At 42.3% G+C, this 20542-nt stretch overlaps 1 protein-coding gene and 1 long non-coding RNA gene across 3 annotated transcripts; both read right to left on the reverse strand.

Moving 5' to 3' along the window:
* Positions 1-10: 10 nt before the first annotated feature.
* On the reverse strand, positions 11-4422 carry LOC134878697 (perforin-1-like). 2 transcript variants are annotated; one of them, XM_063904889.1, is made up of 5 exons: positions 4390-4422; positions 3335-3910; positions 3054-3192; positions 2755-2969; positions 11-1566 (listed from the first exon to the last, which is right to left on the reverse strand). In XM_063904889.1, exons 2-5 carry the CDS (start codon positions 3865-3867, stop codon positions 687-689), a joined length of 1767 nt encoding a protein of 588 aa, XP_063760959.1. In that variant the 5' UTR covers positions 3868-3910; positions 4390-4422; the 3' UTR covers positions 11-686. The 2 variants fall into 2 exon arrangements, with proteins under 2 accessions (XP_063760959.1, XP_063760958.1); XM_063904888.1 differs by having other exon boundaries at positions 4379-4422.
* Positions 4423-16811: 12389 nt separating this feature from the next.
* Positions 16812-18285, reverse strand: LOC134878691 (uncharacterized). Its single transcript, XR_010167708.1, has 3 exons — positions 17371-18285; positions 17186-17295; positions 16812-17101 (listed from the first exon to the last, which is right to left on the reverse strand). It is a non-coding gene; the product is annotated as an uncharacterized LOC134878691 (long non-coding RNA).
* Between the last annotated feature and the right edge of the window lie 2257 nt (positions 18286-20542).

Here is a 20542-nt window from a genome sequence, read left to right on the forward strand (position 1 = left end):
TGAACAAGTATTGTTTTAGCAGGATTAAAGTCTTTTATTTAAGTATACAAAAAGATTAGAAACTGACATTCAAAACATATCAATGTATGAGACAAAGAAAAGCAGTACAGTAATTGACTATAACATATATGAAAACTATTTATAATGGCAATACATGTGTGATCGATACAAAAAGCTTGATCGTTATATTCCTCACTCCTCTAATGTCAAGTCAGAAATATAATTAGCAAAAATGTGACTCAAATAGTAATAGACCTACCTACTTTTAATAAATGCCTGTATAGAAAAAAAAAGAAAATGCATTTAAAAAACATAACCAAAAATATGGTAAGTAGAAGCGGCAAAGTATTAAACTAAAATCACTTGAATATGATTTGCTGAACAGTGAAAGACTAGCCAAATGAATACAATATAATGAGCGTTATATGATGCAAATATGAAGATAAATGAATATATTGAAACTCCTGTTTTATCTTTCTAGCTCTTAAAACAACAGTATTTTGTCTAACACATCTTTTTTATTTCTACAAGATGACCTTAATAATGTTAAAACTAAATCAGAATAGGTTAGTGAGGACAGATATGGATGATGTGTTTAGCTTTGGTTTACCGTATTAAAACAATAAGAGTAATGTTGCTACATGTAATTCCTTGAATATCAGCGTCAGTAAAGCCTAACACAGTTGTTACTTCAAATCATACTTGTGAGTCTCTGCAGTAAGACTCTGGTTGCTCAGTGGGCTTGTTTTATCCACAAACACACCCATCTCTAAAAGAATGGCTTTTGGAACTGGATGTGCATGACGGGACACGTACAGCTCCTTCAGACTTTGACTCATAGGAGTGGCTTTATAGTCCTTGCATAAATCTCCACTCAGACTCGGCGCACATTTCACCTCCAGCTTGTAGAAAAGCTGGCCATGTTGCAGGTTACAGAGATCCTGCTTGTCTCCTGCAGTCAAAGCTTTCTCACATTGTCCCAGCAAGTCGTCGTCCCAGTTGTTGTCCTGATCCCACACTTCAAATCTAACCTTATTTCCTGAGGACACATCCTGAGCGCCCAGGTCTATGACAGTGGACCAGTGTGGATAGTTGTTGTTGTTAATAACAGCGGTACGCCTGATCATCTGCCCATTGAAAAACACCTTAACATAGCCGTCTGTGGCTGTGCTGTGGTCTCCCCACAGTCCTGAACCCCTTTGTACAGTTATGATGACCCGTGCCATGCCCTTACGGGTCGGGCAGCAGTCTTGGTTTACAGCAAGTTCGTTGTGGCATTGGCACACGCAGGAATCTCTTTGGTCGCTCTTGATGCCAGCCTGACAGCGCTCACTGCAGTTCTTCCACAGGGCTTTCTCCAGGATGTAATGGCTAATGGCTAAACGCAGGTTCTTCCGGAGAGGGGCGTTAGTAGGCAGTAACTCATGAAGAGAGTTCAGGGAATTTGAGACAATGTCTGGGTTCAGTAGTAGTGAGTTCAGCCATTCTCTGTAGGCGGATGGATTCTTGTCAGCAGAGAAGAGAAGTTCAGGCTCTGTGGTATGGCCCCCCTTTATTTCTGTAAACCTGTGGAGGACAGTTGATTATTAAACCAGTGGTTCTCAAACTTTTACAGTCACCCACCCTTGGGTAATGGAAATATTTTCAAGCCCTCCCCGAACCCGGTTCCGTACTAGATAGGATGTATTTGTACAAACTTTACATTTTCTCTGCTAATAATAACAACACACAGATTCAACTATAATTGTATATGTTATTATGGATACAACATAAACAACTGTGAAATTAATGGTATTTCTATTTGTTATTTGTTTAAGGAAAAACCCCAAAAATTGGAAACAGAATAAAATGAATAAAACAATTAAATTAAAATTGCTTTATTTAATATATATCGTGGATTCTGGACTGCTAGCACACATACCATACCTGCATGAAGTAACTAAGTACATGTACTAAACTACTGTACTTAAGTACAATTTTGAGATACTTGTACTTAATTGAGTATTTCAGGTTTTGTTACTTTGTACTTCTACTCCACTATAATTCAGAGGTAAATGGTGTACTTTTACTCCACTACATTTCTTTAATACCTTTAGTTACTTTACAGATTTGGATTAATGATGTGAAATATAATAAATATAAAACTGTGCATCTCTCCGTCCGAAGATGATGCCTTTCGGCCAGCTGCTTGGACGGATTTCTCCTGTTTACGCGAAAAATATGTACGTCAAACGAGCATTTTCCACGTCGAGCCTTGTAGAGTGTAGGTTTTGAACACTCCGTGCTCCCTGTCCCCCGCAGATCCGAATGCACCCGGCTGCATCGTGTCTGTGAGCGAGCAGCCCCGCCCCCCGCGCACACACGAGAAGAGAGCTCTCTCTTGTGAAGAGAGCGGTTAAAACGTAAAATTTGATTCGTCAAAATGTGTAAGATAACTTTGATGTAGCAATAAGAAATAAGACATCTATTATTATGATATTTTTACTACAACAAAGTACAACCAATATTTGTTTACAACTTCCTCCCAAGCTTCACGCGCCCCCCTGCAGTACTACCTCCGCCCCCACTAGGGCGCTCCCCAGTTTGAGAACCACTGTATAACACTCAGCTGGTTTTCACTGGGATGGACATTTTTCTTTTTATTTATGACCTTTTATAGTAAATAGAAAATAACCTGTTGATTAATGATAGTGACAATAAGCGTTATTTGTTGTCCTACAATACATTGAAAACATAACAAATATGGGAAAGTACCTGTCGTTAAAGAGGCTGGAGAAGGAAGACTTGCTTTCCATCTTGTCCATGTCCTTCTTGCAGTGCTTTGCTTCAGTTTTTATTGTTGCAGCATTCATGCTGGCGGATGCCTCTACTTCAAGGCACATCTGAACCTCCTCCATGCTGAGGCCCTGCAGGCTGGCCTGGCACTGCCTGATGCTGGTCACAGACTGAACACTTCCCCCCAACTTCACCTGGAATGATATATTTAAACACATGCTGTTTGAGAAAATATACGTGATTTTTTTTGTTTTATTTTTTCTTTAATTTTCCTTTACCTTGGTGACGTAATGGGTGCCGAATGTGTCAATCACTTTGTAAAATTGTTGCTTGAATTCTGGACTGTAGACTTTGGGAAGCTGGGTCAATGCTTTCCGAAATTCTCTGTGCAACTTGGGAGTGCTGGACACTCTGTAGCTGTTGAAGTGAAACCAGACAAAAAAATAATTTAAAAATAAATAAACAACAGTTCAGGATTTGTGCCATTTTTAATAACATCTCTCTTTGCATGAAGGGGATTGTGTAGAGAAAAGTTTCATCCCAGTCCCCGTGTTCTTACCTGTAGTACTCACAGGACATGCTGTGGCTTGTGAAGCTGAACTTGTCATTCTTAGTTTTTTCCATGGAATATTCAGCCAATTTGGAATTAGTACCAGCTAGCATCAATGACCCGCTCTTTTGACCCACATTAACATCAAGATTGAATTTCCAGTTGTTATCCACAGAAGAGGAGCTGGAACTGACCAGAGACTCACTGGATCTGTGGAGCGTACTAGACACTTTCATGTTGCAGGACTGCTTTGGTATCCAGTCTGTGACTGACAAGGGGAGCTTTTGCTTTTTGTTCTCCAGATAGGGGTTGCTGCACAGGGTGCATGTTTTGTCCTTGCGTTTCCACTGATTCATGTCGAGCACAAAGGCTCCCTTACGTTCCATTTTGGTGATATCAAAGCCTTCGCCGGCCAAATTGGTACCTGGAGCAAATTCTGCATCAAGACACTGTCTGGGTGTCCCCTCTGTGCATGATAGATATGTACACTGAGGGAGGGACAGCATGAGGCTGGCATAGATGCAAATATTTAACAGAAACATGTTTCTGTTCAGTTGGGTGATAAGAAACTAACGATGATTTCGCCTGGAAAAGAAACATGATTTATTATCAATTGAAGAAGTTAATTAGTTGAAAAATAAATATAAATCATGGGAAATTGATGTTGGTTATTACTACACCATACTTTGCTGATTAGAGTGATGAATTCCAAACTGGAGTAGCATATAACATATTTTAGCACATGCTAAAAAACCTAATTACATTAACACTATTTCTTTATTTAAGCGGAATGTTTCTGTAGAAATATTGCTCCTGTCTATCCAACGGTCCTCCCACTTTGAACTGCAATATTTAGGATGGTTGGCCAATATTGTTTCAATCATACTGTCCAAAGCACTCTTAAAGATTGTTACCATCAATTTGAAAGTAGAACAAAATAAAAAATAGCATAACGTTTTAAACTTAAGAATACAGTGACTCTTGACAGATACCTGAAGGCTTTGTATTCATAAAGTAAAATGTGGGTGTCTCAAAAAGAGCAAATCAGCTTACCTGTCACTAACCTTTTGTCCTGCACGTTTCTACATTCATTGCTTGAGTCTGATAGTGCATCACTTTCAGAACTTGTTTTTATAGACAAGGATGAAGGGCAGGACCTGATGGGGGGGGGGGGGGGGGGGGGGCTGGCGGTGGTGGGTGCGGGGGGGGGGGGGGTGGCAGTGGGTCGCGGTGGGTGGGGGGGGGGGTAGGGGGGGGGGTCTGGTGGGTGGCGGTGGGTGGGGGTGTCATAACTTGATCTGCTACTCTTTCAAACTATTTCAGCTTTTTTACACCAGTCAAGTTGTTATACAGCTGTATACATCTAGGCACAGCATTTCTCAGTGCATTGTTTTTCAAAAGAGGCAACACTTGTCTATATGTGAATTGTTTCATTATTTGTAAGGAAACACACTGGGTGCCATGAAAACATCTTCAGTATCTTCCAATTAAAAGACTCAAAAATATATCCTGAATGTGCCCACAAAGGATCCCCAATTTCTCACAGAGTCTGGCAAATGAAGACATAACTGTACGTTAAATGACACATTTTCCTTTCCGTACAGTGTTTCAAACTGTTTGACAAACTCAACAACCAGTTTTTCACATCTTTGTAACCCCTCTGATGTGACAGTGTCCTTACACAGCAAGAACATGAAGGTGACAAGGATTAACCAGTGCTGGTAGAATGCATTTGGTAGTATTCCCTTTAGGACAAAGATGCTATAAAAAAGTAACCAGTTCTGCCATTCACTAGCTTTCCAAAACTTCCTTTGCTGAAAAGAGCGGGGCACTCTTGTGATATTGCAAGGTGGTTTAATTCTCAAGAGTTGTTGGTCGAGTTCAGGAACACGTTTACCAATATAGTATGGCTCCTCATGGTGTTCACTATCCAGCCACATGTTTGTCATTTGCCACGCAACTCCAAGATGTACATTATGCATATGGTCAGGAGGCATTCCAGATATGATATCAAAGTGTGGGATGTTGACGAGACATGTGGGCCCTTTAATGCCTCTCACAGACTGTGTGGTACGCACGGCCTCCCTTGCGTCAGTTAGAGTTGAAGCATGATCCCTTTTTGGAACATCTTTGTATGGATAAACCCTAACAGTTCCATTTCCCTTTGGAACTTGTTCACCTGGATGTAGGCAGAGGCTGCACCCATAATGACCATTAAATTGGGTCATGTTTTGCAGATTGGGCCTGGCAACTGTATCACACATCATAACAGCTGCTATCACTCTACAATGATTTACAATGTTGTTTCGGTGTAACTTGAAGCCAACAGTTGATAATGACTGACACTCTTGTGTGCATGGCTGTAAAAATGTATTAACATTTGGTTTTTAGAACCAAACCATAGGCCAAAAAGTAAAACATTCTCTTTACGGACATGATAAGGAAGCTCGTTTACCATTCCTTGTAATGGCCAAATTCCATACTGGGATGATTTGAATACTGGAACTCCATCACAATTTAATGTTAAGGAGAATGCAGGAGGATTATCTAGTGGGCCACCATCTTTGCTCAGATTATGATACATTGTACCACAACATATATTATCATAATTTTCTGAAATACATGTGCCATTTCCTGACTTAAGACAACATGCAATATCTTGTCTTTGAAGAAGATGTTCCAGTTGTGTTTGGATGGGTAAGTACAGGAAGAAATTTCCATTCTTCAATGAGATATTTCTATCCCATGTAGAGTTACATACAGAACACTTCCCATCAGTGACTTGGTCACCGATATAATATTTGCAGTTGGGACAATATATGTGACATTCTAGGGGGGCTGGGGGGGACAGTGGTGTTAGAGAGAATAGTGGGGTGTTTAAATAAAGGGATATCACACTTTTATGATCAAGAGTGAAGCTACAAAGCTTTTCACGTAGCAGTGGTCTGTGGCCAAACTAGGTGTGAATAAAAGTATGTGACACCATGAGTTTCTCAAGACTTTCACAATCATAATGTGTTTTTTGAAATTGTATATGATGGCCTAAGTTAAAATGTTAGTGAGCCATGTTGAGAAAATTGCAAATGCGTTCTGACATAAGAGTCATTGGGCCCCTGGGCCTGTGGTGACGAGAAAAGCTTCAAACAGCGTAATGAAGGGGGGAAACATAGCCTAGGGCAGGGGTGGCCAACCAGTCAGAGACAAAGAGACATATATTTGACTGTGTTACAGCAAAGAGCCACATCATACACACATCGTGGATGTATGTCCCCCCAATTCTCTTTTGCCCTTTCTCTTTTGCTCTCACCCTTTCTGTGTGCTCCAGGGGCATAGCTAGTTTCGAAGTTTGAGTGGGGTGGACTTCACATCCTCTAGGGGGGTCCGGGGGCATGCTTCCCCGGGCAGATTTTAAAAACATTTTAAAGTGAATTGCATGCTTCTGGTGCATTTTGAGAGCAAAATTAAGAGGCTACACCATAGAACTGTGTGGTCTTGGTAAGGGGAGGGGGCACAACTCTTAACACTAATGTGAGACATAAAAAAATATATACATTTTTCTCTTCAATTTCAAAATGTTCATTTGGGTGGGATTTAATTGTTTTTAGGTGGGCTGAAGTTCACCTAAAATAGGTATAGCTACGCCACTGGTGTGCTCCCTCACTCTATTCCTCTGTGCCCCTCTCTATCTCTCACACATAGAAAATGAAAATCTAAAAATGTACAATAATTGACACACAGACACAGACAGACAGACACACACACACACACACACACACACTCAAAGACACACACTCCAATAGAGACACACTCTGTCACACAGACACACATACCTCTGCTCAGCCAGATTTCTTGTAAATGTCACACACCATGATATTGACAGAAATCAGTATTAAGACTAGAGGCCAATTATTTTCAGCCATTAAGAGTGTGTGCACTGCCTCACACACACTCTCACTTCATCATGTGAAAACTATTTTTGTATTACTGCATGTTGCTTCTTTGAACTAAGTTGGCATTCATTGCCTTGAACACTCCTTTACAAATCTGGCTACAATATTTAAATGTTTGTATTTAAAACAAACCCATGACTAAGGTTGGTTCAAATACTGCTTCATGACAGTTATTTAAATGGAGTGTATTTTAGGTAATTATCCTCGCATGATAACTATCTGAACTTTGACCCTATGACTGGCAGAAGCTCTGCTGACAGATGCACTTTCTCTCGTATTTATTTCATTATCGCAATTCAGCAACTCGGGAGTCCTTCTATGTCGGTGGCCAGCTTTCCGTGATCAGGCCCTCTCACACAACTACAACTGCAAAGTGTTACCGTTTTGATTTGACAACTTTGTATTGAGTTATTACGGTTGTATCTGAGTTCTATTTTCGCCGTTCAGAAGCAGATCTCTCCCTTCACTGTCACATCGCGAGTGCAGTAGAACCCGCCTCCTGTACGGCAGGATCTGCATTTTGATTGGCTAAAGCACTTCTGTGTCGAAAACTCTGTGTAACGACTGGCCTGGAACTTGTGTGTCGTTAACCCTTTTTGAACTTGGATACATATGCGCAAAAAAACCCTCACACAATTAAAATTCCATATGAGCTGAGGAGCCGCATGAGACTGGGCAAAGAGCCGCATGCGGCTCGAGAGCCGCGGGTTGGCCACCCCTGGCCTAGGGCCTTACGAAACAAAAGTATATTGCAATATATAGAACTTATATTGCAATGCATTAGAAAATATATTTCAACATATGACAAAAATCCTGATATATTTGAAGATATATAGCAATATATGGATGGGAAACCTATTGCTATATATTGATCTATGTATTTTAAAATACATTGCTGTGCAAACAAAACTGTGTTACATTATTGCATGTATCTTTATTGAAACAAAGTATTTTTATTATGAGTTAAACAAGCTCCAAATCAGATTTTGCAAATCAGATTTTGCATGACATTCATTATATTTAACATTAGCCATATGGATGGACCATATATGGTTATGTACTGTATAAAAAATGGCAGCAACAAATAAAAATGTTTTCTTTGAGTCCACCTTTTATTCCCCCACATGACATTTCATCCTCAACGTTTTATTCCTACACATTACATTTCATCCTCAACATGACATTTCAATCCTCCACACTGGAACTTGGAGGTATACATGCATAAATGTTGGCATAATGTGGCAGGTCAACTAACATACATTTCCTGCTGAACTTCATCACATCAAAACCTGTTTCCTGCCCTGTAACACTTTTTTCAAGCCAACTACATTTCCTAAATGTAGCACCATGGTGATAGAGATAAATAGTGGGGTGTTTAAACAAAGGGATATCACACTTTATGATCAAGAGTGAAGATACAAAGCTTTTCACGTAGCAGTGGTCTGTGGCCAAACTAGGTGTGAATAAAAGTATGTGACACAGTGAGTTTCTCAAGACTTTCACAATCATAATGTGTTTTTTGAAATTGTATATGATGGCCTAAGTTAAAATGTTAGTGAGCCATGTTGAGAAAATTTTACTTTGAAAATGTTTTTTATCGACAAATATAATAAATCCACATCTAATCAAGTTTTTAAAATGTAGTACCAAACCATAGGCCAAAAAGTAAAACATTCTCTTTACGGACATGATAAGGAAGCTCATTTACCATTCCTTGTAATGGCCAAATTCCATACTGGGATGATTTGAATACTGGAACACCATCACAATTTAATGTTAAGGAAAATGCAGGAGGATTATCTAGTGGGCCACCATCTTTGCTCAGATTATGATACATTGTACCACAACATATATCATCATAATTTTGTACATAAATACATGTGCCATTTCCTGACTTAAGACAACATGCAATATCTTCTCTTTGAAGAAGATGTTCCAGTTGTGTTTGGATGGGTAAGTACAGGAAGAAATTTCCATTCTTCAATGAGCTGTTTCTATACCATGTAGAGTTACATACAGAACACTTCCCATCAGTGACTTGGTCACCAATGTTATATTCACAGTTGGGACAATATACAGTATGTGACATTCTAGGTTACCTTGTATTGGTTTAAGCTCTTTTAAGAACAGATACTTGGAAGTTAGAACATTTTCTGGACAGTGGATATTAATAAAATCTAAAAGATCAGACAGGGCCACACCAGTAAGTGGGTGTCTCAAAGCATGTGAAAGTATAAGTAAACAACTCTGAGCTTTGGTTAGTTGTGAGCCTGTGTAAAGTGGCTCATCATTTACTGGAGGAAACCTTTCATTATCACCTACTCCCAAATGTGTTTCTTCATTTACTGACTTATCAGTGCTGTCTTCCACGGGAAATTCTTCTCCACTAGCATTGGATTCAGAGTCAGTAAAAGAGTGCCATAGTGGTTCAAACACAACAAAATCAGCACTGTCCTCAAAACTGAAGATTGATAATTCTCTTGTTTGGCTCAAATTTGTTGGTATAGTTCATCGGATTCAGGGTCTGTGTGCAGGCTCTGTAATTGGAAAATACAGTTAAAGGTGCAGTATCCATTCCTGCATGGTTTCAGCGCGATTTTATTTTTGTCTCAAAACGTAGGCATCTCCCCTTGATCCGCTAGCTGCATGCCCCCTGAATACACTGTGACAAAACGCGGTGTAACACAGGCATCACAAGTGGCAAACAAACACTAGGGGCACAGGCTGTGCCCCAAAACATAACAAACCACGTTCCAGCCAATCACCGATAACATGGTTGAGGGAGTGGGTGTTGGTTAGTGCATGTGCACATATAAGGGGGCAGTGAGCAGAGTTTATAGATTAGCATGAGTATCCAACAGTAGATAGCTGGAAGGCACCATGAACTTGGTTTGTTATGTTTTGGGGCACTGTGCCCCTAGTGTTTGTTAGCCGTTTGTGATGCCAGTGTAGTCTCCAGAGACCGCACTTTTTCACAGTGTATTCAGGGGGCAGGCAGCTAGCTGATGAAGGGGAGATGCCTACAATTTGAGATTTTAAAAAAACGCACTGAAACCATGCAGCAATGGTTTCAGTGCACCTTTAAGTCCAAGGAGTAGTTCACAAACACAAGCACTAGGAAACGTGCATAAAATCAAGATTTCACAAAAATATTAATGTGTGGCATTGTTGTATACAGGGTAAAAAAAGGCTTAGGTTAATTAAAAACAAAAACAAAAAGCTAGGAAAATCTTTAAGGTTTGAAGACATGAAAATCATATGTGAGATCATTGCCTGTTAAAATTACTTACTACTGTAATGTCATCATGTGCATTTTCAGATCTGTTGTCAGAGGAATCCTGATCCAGGTTCTGAGGTGTAAGAATAAAGAAGTCTTAGAGGAAGTGAAATAGTCAAACTCAGAAACCAGTAGATTAGTAGTAGTAGTAGTAGTTAGTAGATTACTTACAGTAATTCCACCACCATCATGTGTGTCTTCCGAGTCACTGTCAGAGTTGTGGTCAGAGGAATCCTGATCCAGGTTCTGCTGTGTAAGAATAGAGAACAGTTTTAGACAAAACATGTGTACATGGTAATATTATATTCTCCTGTTTTACGTTTAATATGCACTCTAATTAGGCTGTACGTTATATCATTATTTAATAAATCTAAGCAACAAATATACTCCAAGGAACTCTCTTAAAAAAGGAAGGGCCATAAGTGCCCAATACCAAACACCTGCAAAGTGAATGGCAAAGATAAGATTTTTCCACCAAATGCCTCTGATGGAGGACTTTCCAATTATCCCACTCAACATTTGGTCTGACCCAGGAGTACTTATTTGCTCAATTTTCGTACAGATATTAATCAAGAAGGATTACATTTCAGTTAACTCCTCAAAATGTAGCCATTTAGTGCAGCGTACTGTCTAATGTCTTAAAATACACACAAAAGGTCATGTTCGTGACTCACCGTTTCCTGGTTTGACTGATGCATGTTGATGGCCTCAGCCAGTTTCCTACCATAAGAATAAAAAAATGTTCCTTATTTAAATGAATATCTATTGTCAGAGGCTGTCCTGGGCGTATGACATGTATGTGACACTATGAGTCTATATAAACTTTATGAAGAAATACAATTTATTTGGAAGCAGTGGTGTGTGACCTGGGATCCAGAGATTATTGAACTCACCCCCACCCCACCCGCCTGCACAAAATACATTACATTTAGCAGACTTAACGTGGAAATGAGCGGCTATACTGATTATCGTCTATCTTTCTCTCGCTCTCTTTGTGCTGTGGGCCCTTACAGATTGCCCAATTGCTCATTGCAAAAAAACGCCACTTTCAGTTGAAAAATAAAGTTTGCAAGCCAGTCTGCTACAGCATGCTAGCAGCAACGTTTAGCTAGTGCTAAACACCAAGCTCGTGTGACCCACACAGAATGTGGTCACATTGTGGTTTTATTGTATTTTGATTTATAATGTAATCCTGTTTAAAAGCAGTGCCTTTTCATGCTGTGGCCAATAGGTGGCACTAGTAGTGTGTTGATTGGCCGGGAAGCGTCTCTTTTCTGTGGAGAGTAAGAACCTCCTCATTCTTACGAGGGCTGCCATGGTAAAGCAACATGCTGCTCTTCGTTTTCTGTTTAACAGGTCAGTGAAATGTTACAAGCATAACAAACACAAACCTGATTATTAGTATGTAGAATGTCGGGAAAAAGAACGGCGATAGTCTGTAGAGTGTGGGAACAGTTTTATTTTGGTTTACATGGGTGCTAGCGACAGTAAGCTAATGGACCCTACTCAGTGTAGCGCTGATAGTGTATGTGTGAACTCCCGTTTTGTTTAAATTACATGATACCTCCCGTGCCAGCATTATTCTTTTTGTGTGTTATGTTTATTGTCAAATATATTGCATCTCCTATGTTTCAGGGTGTAATGTGTTAAGTTAAACTTTCACTTTCACTAGCTCTCAAGAAGTTGCCTGTGAGGCTCATTGATCGAGATATTTGTATAATGTATATGTGGAATGACAGAGAGTAAAGTCATCAATATGGGATTCATATTCCTCGTGAAACATGCTATATGTGCATTTGAAACATTTTTGTAATGAGAAGAAGGATAAATACTGTATGTGTTTTATTCTCAATAAATTCTTACGAGGGCTGCCATGGTAAAGCAACATGCTGCTCTTCGTTTTCTGTTATAACAGCAATCTGCCCGCTGGTCCCTTCACTTGGGACCTGTAACAGATTCTTGGGGGCTCGTCCGGGATTGGCGCCGCTGCCACAGGTGTACCGGTTGCTGATCCAGTGATAAATGAACATCGAGACCAGAACGGCTACATGTTGCTGGAGTGAGGCACCACCCAGCCTGTGACCACAGAAGTGGGGTGACGTGACTACAGCTAAGGAGTCATCAGTTGGTGTCCAGGAAGGGAGACCAGTGAAGAGGGTCTTGACCTGCAAGGGAGCCGAACTGCTAGCTCAGCAGGCGCAACACGTCAACACACATCATGTCTGCAGCACGCAAGGAGCTGATCTGGAGCATCAAAAAGAAGCTATACAAACTTTCTGGTCCTGGAGCTTACGAGGTAGCGATGGCGCTAGGAACAGACCAGCCGGGAGCAGACAAGTTGACCCTGACTGATGAAGAAGACTGCATAGACCATATCCTTACATATATGCAATCTGAAGACTTAGCTGAGTCTGAGGACGAGGGTATGGGTCATTTGCTGTCATTGAATGATGTTGTTTTGAAGGTGATACATCAATGTCATTTGGTTGAAATGCCTGTTGTTTTAGATGAGGTTGCACAGACATCTATCTCAATTGCACAAACCACACCACCACATGTCACTACACAACCACAACACCCTAGCCCAGACATGGGCAAACCACGGCCCCCGGGCCACATACGTTAGGCTTTTTAATCCGGCCCGCCGAACTTGTCCAGATTATAGTAAAAACTCCTTCATTTTCCACTTTCCCTGCAATGCCCACGTTTCCTCAATAGATGGCGCACTCTAACCACATTAACCGTTATTGGAGTGGCGAATATTACCGTATTCCCGCACCATAAGGCGCACCGGATTTTAAACCGCTTTATAGTGCGGTAAATACGGCACTCTTTATTTTCAATTGAGCCCTTCTGTGAAAATGAGCGGACCAAAGAAACGGAAAGTGGACAGCGAATGCCGAGTGTTTAATAAGAAGTGGACAACAAAATACTTTTTCACTGAAGTTCGATCAATGGCTGTATGTCTGATATGCCAAGAAACTGTTGCGGTTTTCAAAGAGTACAATATCAGCCGTCACTTTGCCACGAAGCATGCAAACTATGCTAGCAAGCAATCAACACAAGAACGGGTGGCTACTGCTCAGAGGTTGGCAGCTAATTTACAGAGTCAACAGAACTTTTTTCACCGACAAACTGCGATTCAAAAGTCAAGTGCCAAGGCAAGTTATTTGCTGGCATTCAAATTAGCAAAGGCTAGCAAGCCTTTCTCCGAAGGCGAGTTTTTGAAAGAATGCATGGTAGAGACAGCAGGTCTCTTGTGTCCGGAGAGCAAAGCCAAGTTTGAAAAAATCAGTTTATCACGCAGGACAGTGACTCGCCACGTGGAACTGATTGACGAAGATATAGTCAGTGAGTTAAACAAAAAGGCGGAGTCTTTTAAGTTATATTCACTAGCGATGGATGAAAGTAACGACATAAAAGACACTGCTCAGCTCCTAATTTTTATCCGAGGGATTAACGACAGTTTTGAGATAACAGAGGAGCTTTTGAGCATGGAATCACTGAAAGGGAAAACGCGAGGAGAGGACTTATATGAACAGGTGTCTGCTGTCATCGAGAGAATGAAGCTACCTTGGAGTAAACTTGCCAATGTCACCACGGATGGATCGCCAAATTTAACTGGAAAAAAACGTCGGGCTGCTGTCGGATCCCCCGAGTCCCCCCGTAGTTCGGACACTGGGGAAAGTGCTTCAACGAGTCTGGGAGCTCAAAGAGGAGATTCGCTCATTTTTGGAGTTAATGGGGAAATTCGACGAATTCCCCGAGCTGAGCGACACAAACTGGCTTTGTGACTTTGCGTTTGCTGTGGACATATTTTCACACATGAATGAACTGAACGTGAAGCTACAGGGGAAAGATCAGTTTGTGCACGACATGCACACAAATGTGAGAGCCTTCAAATCCAAGCTGGTTTTATTCTCCAGGCAAATGTCAAACAAATCTTTCACACATTTTCCCACACTCGCCGTGCAGAAAGAGGCAGCCCGAAATGCGAAGAAATACTGCAAATCACTGGACGACCTGCACAGAGAATTTTGCCGTCGGTTCTGTGATTTTGAAAAAATTCAACACAATACAGAGACTAAGTGCACAGGTTGAGGCACTGACACAGGCAATGGAGGCCTTGAAACAGATGGTGACACAAGTTCAAACACCAGAACAACGCTACTCCCCCAGGCCAGAGGGACAACCCCTGACCGGTCTTGAGCACATGTCCCGACCCCACAAAGACTCAATAGCAAAACCAGATAAACCTAGTGAAGCCAACATAGCTAAGATTGACAACACAACCCAGCCATGTAAGTTAATAGCTCCACTCATTGGCCGCAAATCCCTATTGAAATGCAGTATGGCTGGCTACGCTGTCACTGTCCTACTGGACACAGGAGCCAATGTAAGCCTACTCGACCGTGCCTGGAAGAACAAGTAGCTACTTACCTGACCAAGATGCTCGACCTCTCAGTGAACTGTTGGATGATCTGAGTGTGTCTGCCGTCACGGAGATGACGTCCCATATGATGGATGGGTGGAGGTAGTGGTAAACCTTCGAGGCAATGATGACCCAGACTTATCCATCCGTGCACCCTTTTTGGTGAGTCGCCTGGAATTAGATAGACCATTAATTGGTTTTAATGTAATCCAAGTACTTATTAAGAACAATGAGAGCCAACCTAAGCTTATGTCCATCCTGTCTGCCCTCCTCGCTGGTGCAATGGGGATTGAAGATGCCAATGTAAAGACCATAGTCAATTTCATACAGACTCAGAGAGTTCCAAAAGAAGAACATGCTGCAGTGAAAGTGGGCTTTAAAGAAGTCACCATTTCAGCAGGTCATGTAGCTTACATTAGGTGCCGGGTCCCAGCAAACATTAACCCCCCAGAGCCACTTGTGCTGTTTGAGCCCACACCTGACAGTGCACAGTTGGAGAAGCTTGTTATAGGGGCGGGATTAATGGAAATTCACAAAACAGACAGACCTTTCATTAAAGTGCCAGTGTCAAATCACTCCAACCATGATGTGACCTTGCCAGGCCGAACTCTTCTAGGCAGCATTGAACCCATTGTCAAGGTCATAGAGACAGACTGTCCCAGAAATTATGAAAAACTCACCCAGGTAAATACTGTTAACTCTTCACCAGTATCCAGCCCTGACCAGACATCACCCACTGCATCACTGTGGCACCCACCTGTGGACGTCAGCCATCTTACAAGTGAACAACATGAAGAGGTAAAACAAATGGTGTTGGAGGAATCAGGGGCTTTTGCTGGAGATGACGGTGATATTGGGGACATCCCCAGCCTCCAAATGACCATCAATCTCAAAGATGACATTCCAGTCCAAAAATCATATGCCTTCATTCCCAAACCACTCTACCAAGAGGTCAAACAGTACATCCAAGACCTGCTTGTCAAAGGCTGGATCGTTAAGTCAAAGTCACCTTTTGCAGCACCAGTCTGTGTCAGGAAGCGAGATGGAACTCTCAGATTGTGCATTGATTACAGACTGTTGAACCAGAAAACAGTACCAGATCGCCACCCACTGCCTCGCATCCAGGACCTCTTAGACACTCTAGGAGGCCACAGTTGGTTCAGCATTCTCGACCAGGGCCAAGCCTACCACCAAGGCTACATTGCTGAGGGATCCCGCCACATGACAGCTTTTATATCTCCCTGTGGTCTACATGAGTGGGTAAGAATACCATTTGGTCTCTGCAATGCTCCTGCTGCATTTCAGCGCAGCATGGAGGAGATGCTTGCCACTTTGCGTGATGAATGTTGTATTCCTTACCTTGACGACATCCTCTGTTCCATTCCAAGTCCGTCAGTGATCATGTTGGTGCAGTACGTCAAGTACTGAGAGCCCTGCAACGCCATGGTGTCAAACTGCGACCCACAAAATGCGAGCTGTTTAAGTCAGAGGTCAGGTACAGTATGTGGGGAGGTTAGTCTCAGCTGATGGTGTGAGAGTAGACCCAAAAGACATACAGGCTGTGATGTCACTGAGGGAGAAAAGACCTACTACAGTGGGGTAAGTGCGCCAGTTACTTGGGTTCCTGAGTTACTATAGAATGTATATTCAAGACCTCTCTCGTACAGAGAGGGTTATTGGGCTAGCAAGAGATCGTTTCTATTGGCCCTTTATGAAAAAGGACATTGAGGCCTATGTCACAAAACAATGCCCCTGCATAAAGCAAAAGAAGCCTGTGGTCCATGACAGAGCACCGATGGGAAGCATCACGACCAGTGCACCCCTGGAGCTGGTGTCTATAGACTACATGCATCTGGAACAGAGCAAAGGAGGATATGACTACATCTTAGTATGTATAGACCACTTCAGTAGGTTCGCCCAAGTGTATGCGACACGGAACAAATCAGGCAGAACAGCTGCAGAGAAAATATTCAATGACTTTATTCCTCGGTTTGGGTTTCCGGGCAGGCTGCACCACGATCAAGGCCAGGAATTCGAAAATGTCCTGTTCACGACCCTGCAGAATCTGGCTGGAGTGAGCCACTCCGGAACGACTCCGTACCATCCACAGGGAAACCCTGCAGAGAGATTTAATAGAACTTTACTCCAGATGTTGAGAACACTGCAAGAGAAGGAAAAGAGTAACTGGAAGGAACACTTACCACTGGTTGTGCATGCATACAATTGCACCAGACATGAGGCCACAGGTTTCTCACCCCACTACCTCATGTTTGGGCGCCATCCTTGCCTCCCAGTAGATCTGCTCTTTGGCCTATCCAGTGAAGAAGAGTCGGAAACAGCACAGGGGTATGCAGACAAATGGGCTGTGAGGATGAAAGAGGCTTACCGAATAGCAGCTCAGAACAGCCAGCAGTCCAGCGCACGAGGGAAGAGACAATATGACCGTCATGTGAGGGGAGTGGTCCTGCAGCCCGGTGACAGAGTCCTGGTTCGTAATCTGAGTGAGAGAAGAGGGCCGGGAAAGCTGAGGTCCTATTGGGAACAAACAGTGTATGTGGTTAAAGAACAGGTAAATGAGAGCCCCATTTACAAAGTGTGTCCCGAGACAGGTGGCAATAAAATACGTACTCTTCACAGAAATCTTCTCCACATGGTAAATGACTTACCTGTGAGTATGCCTGAACAGTTCAAGAACAAAACAGCAACCAAAGAAAGACAGAAGAATAGGAGTCAAACAGAAAAGCATGGACAGAGAGAACCATTTCAAAGCAGTGATTCGTCTGATGATGATATTCCCCGAGCACAATACTGGTTAAGAGTGTCCAGGCCAGCTAAGTCACAAAGTCCACATACCACGCTTCCCTATGTGCCCCAGAGACACACTGTGACTTCTCCATCCTCACATGAACAAGCACGGTTGATCACACCGACAGGAGAGGCAATACGACAGCTGAGGATCACACCAGAGGAACATGTACTGATGGAGCAGGACCAATCCAGTGAACAGGAATTTGAACAGATAAATGACAATGAGTATGAACAAACAGCAGGAAGTGACCATGCACAGGACACTGAGAATCAACATCAAAATGGTCCAGCCAGATGTGACATTGACAATGATAGATCTACCACCCCTCTGTGTGAACCAGCCAGGCGACCAGTACGGGACAGGAGACCTCCAAAGACATTGACATATGAATCCCTGGGTCAGCCATCCTACCAGTCTCAGGGGTCTGTGAACACTGTTGGACTTTGTGGGGCACAAACACTGCCACCATGGGGGATGCCCACAGTCCCCATGGCACATTACACACCTTATTATGCACTATACCAATCACTGCCCTACCCTGTCATGATGCAATACACTGTCCCTTCCTTTGCATATTAACACACACATGCACACACTCACATACAGTGGGGCAAAAAAGTATTTAGTCAGCCACCAATTGTGCAAGTACTCCCATTTAAAAAGATGAGAGAGGCCTGTAATTTTTTATCATAGGTATAACTCAACTATGAGAGACAAAATGAGAAAAAAAATCCAGGAAATCACATTGTAGGATTTTTAAAGAATTAATTGGTAAATTCCTCGGTAAAATAAGTATTTGGTCACCTACAAACAAGCAAGATTTCTGGCTCTCACAGACCTGTAACTTCTTCTTTAAGAGGCTCCTCTGTCCTCCACTCGTTACCTGTATTAATGGCACCTTTTTGAACTCGTTATCAGTATAAAAGACACCTGTCCACAACCTCAAACAGTCATACTCCAAACTCCACTATGGCCAAGACCAAAGAGCTGTCAAAGGAGACCAGAGACAAAATTGTAGACCTGCACCAGGCTGGGAAAACTGAATCTGCAATAGGTAAGCAGCTTGGTGTGAAGAAATCAACTGTGGGAGCAATTATTAGAAAATGGAAGACATACAAGACCACTGCTAATCTCCCTCGATCTGGGGCTCCACGCAAGATCTCACCCCGTGGGGTCAAAATGATCACAAGAACGGTGAGCAAAAAGCCCAGAACTACACTGGGGGACCTAGTGAATGACCTGCAGAGAGCTGGGACCAAAGTAACAGAGGCTACCATCAGTAACACACTACGCCGCCAGGGACTTAAATCCTGCAGTTCCAGACGTGTTCCCCTGCTTAAGCCAGTACATGTCCAGGCCCGTCTGAAGTTTGCTAGAGGGCCTTTGGATGATCCAGAAGAGGATTGGGAGAATGTCATATGGTCAGATGAAACCAAAATAGAACTTTTTGGTAAAAACTCAACTCGTCGTGTTTGGAGGAGAAAGAATGCAGAGTTGCATCCAAAGAACACTATACCTACTGTGAAGCATGGGGGTGGAAACATCATGCTTTGGGGCTGTTTTTCTGCAAAGGGACCAGGATGACTGATCCGTGTAAAGGAAAGAATGAATGGGGCCATGTATCGTGAGATTTTGAGTGAAAACCTCCTTCCATCAGCAAGGGCACTGAAGATGAAGCGTGGCTGGGTCTTTCAGCATGACAATGATCCCAAACACACCGCCAGGGCAACGAAGGAGTGGCTTCGTAAGAAGCATTTCAAGGTCCTGGAGTGGCCTAGCCAGTCTCCAGATCTCAACCCCATAGAAAGTCTTTGGAGGGAGTTGAAAGTCCGTGTTGCCCAGCGACAGCCCCAAAACATCACTGCTTTAGAGGAGATCTGCATGGAGGAATGGGCCAAAATACCAGCAACAGTGTGTGGAAAACCTTGTGAAGACTACAGAAAACGTTTGACCTCTGTCATTGCCAACAAAGGGTATATAACAAAGTATTGAGATGAACTTTTGTTATTGACCAAATACTTACTTTCCACAATAATTTACCAATTAATTCATTAAAAATCCTACAATGGGATTTTCTGGATTCTTTTTCTCATTCTGTCTCTCATAGTTGAAGTGTACCTATGATAAAAATTACAGGCCTCTCTCATCTTTCTAAATGGGAGTACTTGCACAATTGGTGGCTGACTAAATACTTTTTTGCCCCACTGTATATGAACACGTGACATTTGGTCGGTCCAAAGGGGAGGGGGTGCTTGTACGTCACAGCCTCACAGAGGTGTGGCTGTAGGCTGTTACATGGCGAAAGGTCCAGGCAGCAGAGGGGTGAGAGGTGGAGGTGGAGGTGGAGGTGGGGTGATTCATCTGCAGATCCTCAGTTCTCTCCTATTAGAGGATTACTGGCGTCACCTGCTGCCTTCAAGTGCACCTCGGAAAAGTCTAAATCCAAGTGCATGAATTACTTTTGTGCAGTAGGCCTAATATTGGAACCACACACTCTATGTTTTAAACGTGTTTTATTTGTTAAAAGACACAAAAATACCTCAATAATAAAATGAAGCCTATTATGACAGTATTTTTTTTGTTTTCAAAATACAAATGAATCTAGCACAGAGCTTGAGCTCTGGACTTAAAGTGTTATGTGGCAACTCATTTATAGACCTGCAGCTGTTTGCGTGTTTCTCATGAGTAAAGCTCACACTTTATACCTATTCTATGATCGTAAATGGGTCTAGGCCTTTAGACACATGAT

The sequence above is a fragment of the Eleginops maclovinus genome, chromosome 16 (genome assembly GCF_036324505.1).
Source record: "Eleginops maclovinus isolate JMC-PN-2008 ecotype Puerto Natales chromosome 16, JC_Emac_rtc_rv5, whole genome shotgun sequence".
NCBI lineage: Eukaryota > Metazoa > Chordata > Actinopteri > Perciformes > Eleginopidae > Eleginops > Eleginops maclovinus.

Bases quoted from the DNA above. Each gene is read 5' to 3' on its own strand.
- LOC134878697 (XM_063904889.1), bottom strand. From the start codon at position 3,867: ATGTTTCTGTTAAATATTTGCATCTATGCCAGCCTCATGCTGTCCCTC. The intron at 3,193-3,334 runs GTAAGAACACGG...TCACTTCAACAG, and splicing joins ATGTCCTGTGAGTACTACAG to CTACAGAGTGTCCAGCACTC. The intron at 2,970-3,053 runs GTAAAGGAAAAT...ATATCATTCCAG, and splicing joins GCACCCATTACGTCACCAAG to GTGAAGTTGGGGGGAAGTGT.